Genomic DNA, 13,196 nt, shown 5'->3' with positions numbered 1-13,196 from the left:
GAAATCTCAGAAGCTCCTAGAGCTAATTCATACGTGGAGAGTGAACGTACTGACATATGATTTTCCTGAAGGCACTCTGTGTATGTGTCAGACACCTGATCTTTAATGCTGCTGTCTTTGGTCAGCAGGATGCCTCCTGCACCTTCTGAAGGAGTAGGCAGTGGTAAAGGTTTTCCCAAAGAAATACTGTCACAAAATGGCTGCTGCAGCAAGAGCTTATCCTTTGCACACTCTTTGCTGTCAGAGGGTTCAGCATCAAAAGATACAAAGGATGATAGAGAATGCACCACTGGTGATTGGTCACTGGGCATCTCCTTAAACACAGGAACATCAATTTCAATTCCATCTTCAGATTCTTTCACTACATCATCAACCAATTGATTATTTGAATCAGATTCATTACCTCCATTGCCACCAGGCAGTTTTTTAAAGAGTATCTGTTTATCCTTTGATGCCCCTTCTGCTGCTTCACTGCCTACTATTGCCAGTGTATTCATTCCATCACAAGTGTCTGCCAGGACATTAGTAACAGATTCATCCACGCATTCTTCTGACATGTCTTGCTCATCACCAGTTATTGCTGTATGGTAAATATTAGAGTATTTTCCAACTTCAGCCAAGGCACTACTTTCTTTTAAGCTTTGTTCTGCCCTATCAGGTAGAGTGAAATCTATGGGAACCAAGTGCACTTGGGAGGTTGCTATTTGAGCTGTATCAGTTAGTGTTCCTTGACAGCTTGCATGAGTAAAATTTTCATGGAATGTGTCTTTCAGATCTAAGGACATCACTTCTAAAACTTCATTGGTAATATCAGCTGACTTAATTGGATCAGTAGCAAATTTATTTTCTAGACCATATTCTTGCAAATTTGAAAATTCAGGAGGCTCCTGAGTATTAGAAGAGATCAGCTGACAGTATTCATCGGTCTTTCCCCGATCATAGTCCTGGGGGTTACCACTTTCAGACTGTGTCTCTACCTTCTGCATTACTAACTGACATATTGAATCTGTCTCTTTACTTGTATTTGACCATGCATGAATCAGCTGACTATCTTTGTTGTCAGGTTCCACCCCAATCTGAGAGGATGGGATAGCGGCATGTTTAGCTTCATAGTCCTGGCACACATCAGGACTGCTTGATACCTCTGAACTGTTGTCTTGGTCACAGTGACTTAATATATCAGGATTTTCACCTTCTGATTTCAAAGTGACAACCTGCTCAGCATTAGTCCACAGGTCAGGTTCCACTGAAAACAGCTGATTACTTTCTTGTGTGTTGTCCTGTAAAATATCTGGGATAAATGCAGGCTGGGGAACTAATATACTCCACCCAGGACTTGACTTCTCTGTCATTTCAAAAGATAAGTCTTCTACAGTGAAAGCACCTGGCAGGGCGTTGTGTATGTTGAAACTTTCACAGGTGTCCCACTGTTGTCCGTGAGGAATGAGACTTGTATTTCCCTCATTGTCTTTTGGTAGATCTGGTACAGTGATTTCTTGAACTGATGTATCTGGCATACCTCGATCCTCATCTGAAAAACGATTCTGTGGAGTCAGTTGATTTTCCTCATCTGTAGGAAGCAATTGCTCTTTCAAGGCCCTTTCTTCTTTATCCAGTATGAAAGGATCAACTTGTTTGAACTGTACAGTGTCTGGATTTATTTGAGTATCAGGAATACTTACAGGATGCACTAGCCTTTCATTTTCTTTTTCATTACAGTAGCGGGAGGGAGGCTGATTTCCATCACTACTTGTGTTACTGAAATGTGGTCCTGCTAGTTCTTCATCTTGTGAAGGTGACCCCCAGGAGCCCTCCTTACTGTTTGTTAACTGGTTTGTTGCAGAGTGACTTGAAATAGAATACTGATCTTCCACTTGCTTTTCTTCACAAGGCTGTGAATTCCACCATTCTGAACTGTCATCTGGAAATCTAAATGGTTCCACTGTGGATCTTGGATCAGTTCTTAAATCAGCTTCCAATGACATACTCCACATATCTACAGTTTTTGAAGAATACTCTTCTTTATCACCAACAGCAAAAGTCAGTGTAGTATATTCATTCATTTGATACGAGTCCTCTTCGTTACCTGTTTTTTCACTGAAAATACTCACTTGATCTTTTTTCTGAAATGTCTCACAGTGACTTAAATATTCAAAAGTCTTATTACTCTCCACTACAGTGAAGTCTTCCTGCAAAACCTTTCCAGCTTTATTTGTTTCAGGATTTTTATTGACTATGCCTACCTGGAACTCCTCTCCCACCTTAGATTTTGCATCTAAATGGTCTTCGTTTGTTTCAGGACTTGTTGCACTGGATTGAGCACAATCCTCTCCAATTTCAGAGGGTTTGTGCTGTTTGTTTTCATACATGGAATCTTCATTAATCACTTCTGGGCATGCTTCTGAATTCTCCGAATCCTTATTTATGTCAGGACTTGATAAAGAAGATACAGTATCATCATCTACATGGGCATTCCAAAAATCTAAGCTTTTAGGAACTTTGTTCTGTTCAGTGCTTCTTTCAAATCCTTCTTCACACTCATCCCTTTTATAAGCATCTTCAAGATTTTTATTATTTTTAATATCACACATATCCCTGCTTCTTTTGTGATGACTGACAACTGGAAGCTCTCCCCACACACTTACAGATGCATCACTTAAATCAGGACTTGTTCCACTTGAGTGTGCATAATCATTTATTGAATCACTCCACACATTATCTTCTTCCAAATAACTTTTGATCTGTATATCCTTTGAAAGGCTACTTGTGGTGTTTGCCATTTCAAGAACTTCACTTGCCTCAGGAACTGTTCCAGGAGATTGAAAATCTTCACATGGCTGTGAATTCCAAGCAGTTCGGGGAAAACTGTCATTAAGCATTACACATGGCTCTCTGCAAAGATTATTAGCAGGTTCTAAATTTTCAGAGAGTTCATATGTCCCAGAATATATTTCATGTGAAAATGAATCTTCCACCACAGACATATCTGTAATGTCAGGAACAGTGACATCTCCAGATGAAAGACTCTTCTTAAACTCATCTACAAACGACTTTTCATTAGTCCTGTTCAGTTCTGAGCTTTTTTTGGAAAATACTAACTCAGAATTGCAAATGTCTGGATGGCTAGGAACCACTTCATGTAAGCCCTCTTTCACGTCTCCCAGTGCCTGTGGTTCATTCATCAAAGGAATTTCTATGGCTGGGTGACAACTACTCTTTCCAGAGTCATTCCAGATGCATGACCTTCCAGGCATTTTAGAAGAACTATTTTCAGGATTATCACTACTCTTATCAGAACTTTCAGAGATACTTTCCCCCTCAGGACTCGTAGCATCCTCTGTAGTCTCCTTTTCGGCTTTCTTAGAAAGCAGCTGTGATAGTTCACTATAATTGTAATTTTGTGGTCTGGTGTCATCACAAGATTCATAATTTCTGCCTTCCTCAGAAGCAGTTGAAGAAGATTCTGTATTATTCTGTGACAAGTCTTTCCTCTCTTCCTGATTAACTGGATTACTTTGATTGGAAAATGACTCATTCTCTGCCACTAATGCTTCCAAACTAACACTACTCCTCCTTTTTTCTGGGGAACTGGGAACTTCAGCTGTTGACCTGTTTTCTTCCAAATCTGTGTTACATGAAGATTCACTGTCCTCTTGCACTGGTTTATCACAAATGTCACTAATCATTTGCTGTCCACTTATTTCATCTGTTCTTTCATATTCCTTTTTTCCCTCCTGAGATACATTGTCCCAGTCTTCCTCATAGCCCTGCTCAGTCTGTAAACTCTCTGAGTTCAGCTGTTTATCAACTTCATCAGTGTTTTGTGCTGCCTTCTTACTAAGTATCTTACTCCTTAAGTCACATATTTTCAGATCCAAACCATTCCTGGCATTTGAAGTTGGCATAGACGTGTCTGTGCCTACTATAGGAGCACAGCTCAGTGTTTCTACATTTTCAGCTGCAGTCTGTCTAGTATTTAATTTGTTCTGTGGTGGTGATAAGTCATTCACTGTTTGATTGCACACTGGTGTTATTCTTTTTTCAGATACAGAAAAATTATTTTCACTAGTATGTATCTCAGTTGGAAAACACTGATTAGCTGTTTGTTCCGAATTAAGGAAAGGTTTAGCGAAGGCAGAAAGACCAGCAATTTCAGAATTTATTTCTTGTAACTGGGTGACATTATTTAGGGGAGTGTTCCAGATGTCTGTGTTTCTGGTGCTTGAAAAAGGCATGTTTCTAGGAGATAATGATTCCTTATTTGCTTTCCCAAGTACTTCTGGCTCAGTCAGATTTGGGTTTATCAATTTATCTGTTTGATAAAGAAGAACTGTTTCTTTGTCAAAATCTTTTTCCACATTCTCTCTTTCATCCTCCCCATATGTAGGTGATATATATGAATCCGATGTTGAATAATTGGTATCTGGAGGAGAAACAACTAAATCTTCACCTATATGTGATGAGCAAAGATTTGAGGCTTTATACAAAAAGGTATCCTCCCATGGCACCACTACTTCTGTTAGATCTTTCCTGATGTTTTTATCATACACATTCCAGGTATCTGTATTGTCAAACTGTTTTGGACTGTGTTTCGGGTCACCAAATACAGTTTTTTCCTCTGTCTGCAGCTTGGAATGATTTTGCATATTGTTGAAAACAGAATTTGTACTTTCAGATTTTCCATATTCTTCTACTGAATAATATCCTTCTTTATCCAAGGCTTCTGGAGATACCTGGATAGGTGGATTTTCAGTCTCATTGTCCACTGTGATTTCTGAAGAGTCTGACAAACTAGTTTTTGATATAGCCCATTCCTCTGGAATATTTACTGATTTTTTTTCTCTATCCAGGTTGGGCACGTTCCATACATTATCTGAGGATCTAGCAATATCTTCTGCATCAAACTTAGTCCACACTTCATAAGAGTCTCCAGCTAGGTGATTGCCTTTCCCTTCACCATTACACCATGGATCTGACACCACAGGTGTCAGCTGACTGACCTTCCGTGGGTCAGTAAAGCTCTCCAGTTCTTGATTTGTCTCCTCTGAAGAAGCAGTTTGCAAATGTGAATGTTCACTGTTTTCCTCTTGATTCTCATGGTTCCAATTATCTTGTTTAAACTGATTATCCCACAGACCTGCTCTCATGCATTCCATTTGTTTTGGCTGTTTTTGGAGGAATACAGAATCTGAGGCTCTTCTATCAATATGTTCTCGTAGCAAGTGACTTTCTTTACAATCTTTCCATAATACAGGGCTCTGAAATACAGATTCCTGCTCACTTGAACTCCATGTATCAGCATTTCTGGACTCTAGGTCAAAGCCATCCCACCAACTCCCATATCTAACACGAGACTGAGAATGATTTGCACCATCTATTTCATTAATTTTTTTAATGACATCTTGAGGGAAAAATAAAGGCTGCCCATTTTCTAATGGTGAAGTTTCTACAAGACTGTTCATAGGAGTTGGTGGAATTCTTGAATCAGTAGATGTCAACATTTCTGGTGAAGAGGAATCACCTTCAACTAAAGCAATCAAACTTGAAGTTTTCTCACACATTTCTCCTGGATTCTCATCAAATTTAGCTAAATTGTCTTCCTCATTTGTTGTCATAAGTAAGTCAGTCGAATAATTTGCTGTTTCATTTTCTAGCAGGTTTGCCTCATCAAGTTCTTTGTGAACACTGAGCTGTTGCCCTTCTGATGAATCACTATTAAGGAAATAGTCATCTGATGGGGAACAATCAACAGAATGAGAAGATGACTCAGATGGAGCTGTAACCACAGGTGCTAGATCAAAACTGAAAAGATCAAAGTTATCACTACTGTTTCTAGACTGAGGGTTTTGTTCTTCGGCTATTGCTCCTTCAGGAATAGGGCTATAGGAATCAAAGCCAGGCAGAAGACTGTGATGGGAGGCAGCACCTTCTGCAACAGGGCTATCATCACTAAGAAAAACAGAACTCTCCTTGGAAGACCGGCTGCTTCTAATGGTAGCCAATCCACTGTCTGGACTTACAAGGTCTACATTAAGATCAATGTGGGCTTGCATAGATCCATTTATATCTTGAGGATTTTCTATAAAATTGGCTGAACTTGGCTGTGGTTCTATGTCAGAACCATATAACTCCATAATACCAGAAGATCCTTGTGAAAGTGGAGCACTTCCAGCAACAGCTTCAGTAGAAGAAGTTCTACTGTTTGATACTATTTCTGGTTGTCTTCTATTTATAACTTCCTTAACTAGAAGCAAAATTTGATCACAGGTCACCAAAGAATTTTCTTGATGATAAATGAGAATTTGGTCACATCCACATTCTAGAGGATCCAGCTCCAAACAAGGATTCTGACATTCTTCTAATTCACAGCAGATCTGTTGAAAAATAAGATGTTTCAAAAGCCATTGCAATCATGGGCATAAGGGTACATATTGACCACTTCACTCTGTAACACAGCCATACCTGTCTACTCATATTAATCTATTTCTTGGCCACTTTTCTGTAACAGCCTCATTATGATCCCTAAATAGGTAAGTATTAAAATGTAGAATCAATACAAAATATGTATCAAATAATTGGTCAGAATATTTACTTTAAATTATACCATTTGATTTTCAAGTTAACTTTTCATTAGCAAAAGAAAATCCAAATAAATGTTTAGTTGTTGCCTTAAGAAATATGAGTAAAATATGTAAGGGTACACAAGAAAAGTATTTCCAGAATAGGATAATTAGATTCATAAAATAGCCATCTGTCCCTAAAATCAGAAGTTTTTAAAACTAAGAAAAAGTTGAGAAAGTTGCATCTGAGATGTTTTCTTCCACCTGGGGGCAAATATAATAAATAAATGGACAGCACCTGACTTTGGATAAATGAACACCCTAGTGAAAATCTGGCTTCATTTCAGAACTTCCGTTTATTAGCAATAACATACACATAGATGAGTTCTGGTCATTACCATTAACAATGTGATTGCTTGTTCCCCACTGCCAAAGATGCATTTGTGTAGATCACAATACAAAACCAAGTCAAAACTAGTAAAAAAAGAGATCATTCTGTTTTAGCTAAATTGAACAATCTTGTGTCTTTCTGTATTTCTTGTAACCATACATTCTTTCTATGAGGCTGGTCTGAAACAATCATAAATACCACAATCTTTCATTTTGCATCATTTAAACAATGCAGCCATTTCAAATAGCTACTGAGTTGCCAGCCAACTGTTGCTAATTTTGACTCCACTTAATTTTTCAACACTTTAGTATATACTACTGTATATACTACTGTAAGACAACATTTTATTTTTTTTTAGGAAAGACATTATTTGATTCTTTGTCCAAGTACTTACTTGATTGCCTAGCTCTAAGTTTTCTGAGTATACTGCTATTTGTTGTTTTGTTTTCTTCTCATCTGACAGACAGTTGGCCAAAATGACAAGTACATCAAATGCATATTTATCTATGAAAGCTTTCAGATCACCAATGAGACTCCTGTGTAACACGCAGTCCTGAAATATGGTAAGAAGTGAAAAGAAATGTCAGTGTCTTTCCTTGCTCTTTCCATCCGAATTTGTGATTAAAATAGCCAGAAATGTTAATAAGCATCAGTGTCTATAACTGGCAACAGAACTTAATTCCATTTGACAAAACAGATACGTGCTTAAAAAAATTAAGAACTCAAAACCAGTCTCTCAGCACAGTAATGGACTTTTATTTCTAAAGAATGCTAAAATACTAAATGTAGGGTTTACCTTCTTGGAACTGCTGCTGAAACAAAATACTTACTTGTTCCCACCATTTGCTTTTGCAAGGTTGCTTAAAAGCATGGAGCTACTGCTACTTCTTGAATTAACCCCCTTTTTTGTTAGAAAAATAAAAATATGTTATGAAATTTGTCACATCAATGTTTCATTTAAAAAATAGTTATTAAAATAATAGTATTGAGGTGCAAAATCAGGCACACAAAAGCAAATGGTACGTGTTAACTTATTTTTGTATCCCTTTATATATATATCCATTATGATGTTACATGATTGTATACAATATTACCACAGATTATTATTCTCTTCAGTCCTCACTTCTGATAACTGCCAGTGAACAAAGTCCTAGAAATTTTATTTTCTCCTCTATGTTTCTGCTATTTATATTTGAGATAATTTTTTTGTCATCTTTCAGCTAACAGTTCTTCTGATGCTGCCAAGCTACACTGGCCCTGAATAAACAGCAGTTCATCATGAACACAACACAACTGTATATGCAGATTGGCATGTTATTCCTCTGCATCTGTCTCCTATCTGATAAATTACTGTTTTGGTTACATATATACAAATACTATTTATTAATCTACTCAAATGTGTCCACAAAATGTGTCTTCTTTGTAAATTAAACTTAGAACAAAAAAAATCTATTTGTCAAATGCTTTGGAAATAGATTCTTTTCTGAGATTAGAGATGAATTTGCACTTTAATGTTCGCATAGCACTCAAAAACAAGGTTCATGTGAAAATTATGCAGATTAAAGCACCAATAAAAGTTAGCTGTCCGTTTACTGGTAGACATTCAGGTATGAAATTTGAACAGCTGGTTATGGACCAAATCAGTAACATTGTTCTGAAGGCTCAAGTATTTGGTATACTAGAAGTACCAAAATGTGCCTAAGCATGGAGAAGTTACTTCAGTTACCCCATTCCTAATTGCAGTTGGGATAATTAAAATCTGTTGGAATAAAAAAAACGGAACTAGAGCAGATTAAAAAAAAAACCCAAATCCTTGAAAATTCCTTATTTAAGTTACCCACTGACAGCCAATTCAAGAAGATAAGGAGGTCACAGGGAAGGAGAAAGCCCAATCAAGGATCTAGTCTGCAAGATGTTTTATGGCTGTACATAAGGTAAATAAATAATAATTTTAAAATTCTCCAGCCTTCAAGCCTCATGATGCTTTATCTTCTATATTGCTTGTATGAGCTGAAAATGCAAGGAATGCAAGGAATTAGGTATTTCCTGTTAAAATCACTTGAAGCCTCACGAAAGCGTCATTGACTGAGATAATATCTGCCGTCATCTCAACCCACATTTGGTACTCATAAAGTAGTAGTGTAGTATTTTGAGGGAGGAACTTTTTAACCTAACCATATGGCAAGGAAAAACTCCCCTGTCAGTCACAGCGAACTGGAGAGTCAGTATGTGCATGTAGGGTGACTGGAGGTATATTTCTAGAGTTTAAGGCCAAGGACCACCAGGGCATCACAGAGCAAGACTATGAACAGAACAGAGTAAGATATAATGTTCACTTGCTAGCAGCTACTTGTTGGTGGGAACTGTTACCACAGCAAGAGTGCGGCACAAAACGCCATACAACCCAAGGTCAGTTATATCAGTCAGAGCAGGAACTAAAGATGTAAACAGCCATGGTAAAGTCCCTGAAGGTGCTAAAATCAGAATTTGCCTCGTGCCTTGTTTTTTCCTAACTTATGTCATACAATCGAGAGCAACACTGAGAAACTGATACAGCACCAGATGATCCAGTAGCCTGCTGCTGAAAGCAGGCAAGTTGCCAAGTCTGTATCGCTTGTGGAGCGGTTGGACTGGAGAGCTTCACACTGGGCCCCAATAATATAAATAATAACGGATCTCCACTACCTATGTCATTATCTGATCCTGTTACTTCAGGTTCTCTTCATTTTTTCTGTGCTCTCAAACTCACTATTATCCATTTTTTTTCTTCTTGAGGTTCTCAGCATGTTGATGACTGAGAGAAGTACAGTAACTCTGAGTAGGCTATCTGTCCCTCTCCATTGGATACAAGTTGCAGAAGGAGATCAGTTATGTTGTACATGGTTTTCTCTGTGCTTCACATCCACCTTGTTCTTTTGGCTGTCTTGTGCTACATATATTCCTCAAATGCAGCCTACTGTACCAGATAAGCCTGCAGGCAGCACCCACTTGGTTCTAGCAATTACATCACCTGTGCATCCTTGCCTTTATCTAAAAGTGCAACAACAGGTTTTAATATGAACATCCTTTCTGCTTGACAGTAGAAATTATGAACTGTAAGAAAATCCTGTAATAGCTAAAATGACCAAAAGGTGGAAATTTCTATGAACAGGGTGTCTCCAGCATGCTGTGCATGGATTGGAGGCTTATTCAATGCTGTATCTCTCAGGTTTCGCACCACCTAAAGGAATGCAGGATTATCTATAATGTTTGCTCCTTACAATGTTAGCTCTAATAAACATCATTTTAAAAGGTACATCACAGTTTGCATGCCTTTCTTACTGAGACCATAATGGACCAGCACCACTTGGTGCAAAACACGATCAACTGATGATAGACTGCTCAGAGCAACACCAGAATGGGTTTATGTGTGCCAGCACCACATACCATATTGAAAGGAAACATAACTTAAAAAAACATGCTGAACACATCCCATTTATTACTTTACCCCACAGCCTGTCAAGGAGAAAATTTTCTGACAGAAAAGTCATTATTCAGCAGAGGTATAAAACCCAAGTCTCTACTCATTCTGTGGCATGAGAAATAAGATACAAGCTCCTCACATTACTAAGCAACAATGAATATTGAAACAATACCTGACAACATAATTAATTTTCCTATAAACAGTCATTTTAATAATCAACAGTTAATATTTCTTATAAGTTGTTACTTCACTAAGTGCATCCAGAAATGAAATGCAAGGCAAACAGACCTCATTACAGGAATGAGTAGAAGAGTAAATTTGCTGGAAAGTCAAAGAGTAAATTTGCTGGAAAATGCTCTTGATTAAGCTACTGAATAAAAGCAAGATCAGATTACATGTCTTACAGCGTCATGACTCTACCCCATCAATTGGCTGACTGGACTATTAATCAAAACATAAAATTAATTATTAATTTTAAAATAAGCAAAGGTAAATTCTAATGGCAATAAATATTATTACTTTAAGTAATCATTTTTTCTAAAACTTAGTTTTATTCCACTCCTTTCCCAACATTGGTAAGTTAACTCTTTTAATACCTTTTAACACAATTCAGGTACTCCCTTCACAAGCATTCAAACATTCAACTAAAGACAGCTGCAAACAGGAAACTCATATAAATTGCCACAGACTATACATTGAATAGCATGGTAGACATATGGAATCTTCCACAAATTTGCTATACTAAGTAAATGACCAGAACGTAGCATGTATTGTAAATGCTAACAAAAGTTAAAACATTTCTGTCAGAAATAAAAAACGTGTTAATCATTTCAACAGTTAAGCTGCTACCTCCCAAATTAATTACAAGGACTGTAAAATGTGCTGTTGGCGAATTAGTATAGTAGGAAATTCACTAAGCCAAACCATGACAAAGGTCAGTCAGCTATTCATTCATATACTACTTTTCCTTACTTTATTAGCATGTGCTGGCTTAAATATTAATTAATATTTGCATAGTGTACAGCAGGTGAACAGCACATGAAAACATTATTAGTTTTCACACTGTCCTCTAAACAGCCTATGACAAAGAAATGGACTGTAACTATATTGGAAATGTAATATATCTGAAATAAATAGCATCTAGTAGTAAATATATTCTGCAAGTTCTGTTAACAGTGCAAATGGATAGTTAATATCAATAAGAATACTGGAGAAATTTACTGTCTTAGCATTTGTTTTGTCTAATGCATTTAAATAGTTTATACAGTGCTACAACACAGATATATGGTGATATATTTGAGAAGAAACTTCTTCTCAGTGAGGGTGACAGAGCACTGGAACAGGCTGCCCAGAGAGGTTGTGGAGTCTCCTTCTCTGGAGACATTCAAAACCCGCCTGGACGCCTTTCTGTGTAACCTCATCCAGGTGTTCCTGCTTCGGCAGGGGGATTGGACTAGATGATCTTTTGAGGTCCCTTCCAATCCCTAACGTTCTGTGATTCTGTGATTCTGTGAACATTATGAAATGACTAATATTTTTTAATCATCTGGGTAAACAGAATGAGAAAGTTTAAGAAATCCACAGACTACTGAAGCATTTTTTAATGTGACCCGTTCAGTTATTATCTATTTCCGTTGAGAAATATGATTTTATGTAGGCTATATATTGTTGCGAAACTTCTTTCTCTGAAACTTGATTTTTTAATTGAGTAGTTAACATGACTACAAACATAGATCATTCTTGAAAAGAAGCAAAATCTCCAAGAAATATCCAGAGAATTTGTAACTTCTCTGTCTACAGCAACACCTTCTGATTCATGAAGCCAAGAGCCAGTTACCCAAGTGATCTCTGTAAATGTACATTACACACAGTTCTGATCCTTCTAAGCTAATTGTGTCAATATTAACCTGACCAAATTAAGAACAAACTGTCTCTTTTGTTCTTCACATTTCTCACATGGAGAGCACAATATGGCTTTTGTCAGAGGTGCTCCATCATTTTGGCTCAACGAAACTGTCAGTACAGTTTGGGATTTGTTATTCATGGACAGATACCCTGATGGGTCTAATGAAGCCTTTCTGCTGATAACTCATTTTCTAAAAATACCCAGCCATCACAAAATATAAATGAGGAATATAACTGTATCCCATTATGATTTTCACAACCAAAGCAATTATCACAATACAGAAGTCAATACATACTGCTTCATGTGGTATTCTCTTAATATTTCATGGTCAATACTTCACATTCCAGTTTAATTCTATGTGATCACTGATAAAACTTTATGACATACTTAAATTGCAATATAATAGGGTAAAGTCCAATGTTATAGCACACATGCAGAGCTAACAGTCTGTGTGACATTTGTTGTAAATCCAGCTAATTACTTGAAGCCCCCTCCTTTAAAAAAAAGGCAAAAAAGAAAAAAAAAGACTATTTTTAATAAAAGTTTTCAGGTAAGGTCACTAAAAGGAAAAAAACAGTATAAAAAGTATGGTGTTCATAAGACTCCAGGAACATGGACAAGTATATTCACTATTTTACCTCTTCTTTGTATCAACAGCACTGGTATAAATGCTGCATAAAAATTCACCATCTTTTCTGTAAGGGAAGATAGCATTTTTCTGTTGTGCATTTCAATCTACCAAATAGCAGTTCTGCTGCGCTGATATTCATCAGTCCTCTGAAAATTAAAAAAAAAATTAGAGCTAATTCTGCTTTATTTGTGTTGCTGTCTAAAGTTTCCAAAAAGAAACAGATCACAGAATCACAGAATCGCTCG

The 13,196-nt window shown here is 37.1% G+C and overlaps 1 protein-coding gene across 1 annotated transcript in view; it reads right to left on the bottom strand.

Moving 5' to 3' along the window:
• PRUNE2 (prune homolog 2 (Drosophila)) overlaps positions 1–9,058 on the bottom strand; it is an 11,374-nt gene extending 2,316 nt beyond the window's left edge. Inside the window, 4 exon segments of the mRNA XM_010191891.1 lie at position 1; positions 3–6,374; positions 7,346–7,504; positions 9,023–9,058. The exon segment at position 1 is cut by the window's left edge and continues 93 nt beyond it. Coding sequence (XP_010190193.1) covers position 1; positions 3–6,374; positions 7,346–7,504; positions 9,023–9,058 — 6,568 coding nt within the window.
• Positions 9,059–13,196: the final 4,138 nt, after the last annotated feature.

The sequence above is a fragment of the Mesitornis unicolor genome, unplaced genomic scaffold (assembly GCF_000695765.1).
Source record: "Mesitornis unicolor isolate BGI_N332 unplaced genomic scaffold, ASM69576v1 scaffold16319, whole genome shotgun sequence".
Taxonomy (NCBI): domain Eukaryota; kingdom Metazoa; phylum Chordata; class Aves; order Mesitornithiformes; family Mesitornithidae; genus Mesitornis; species Mesitornis unicolor.
This window is presented reverse-complemented; position numbering and strand designations above follow the sequence as displayed.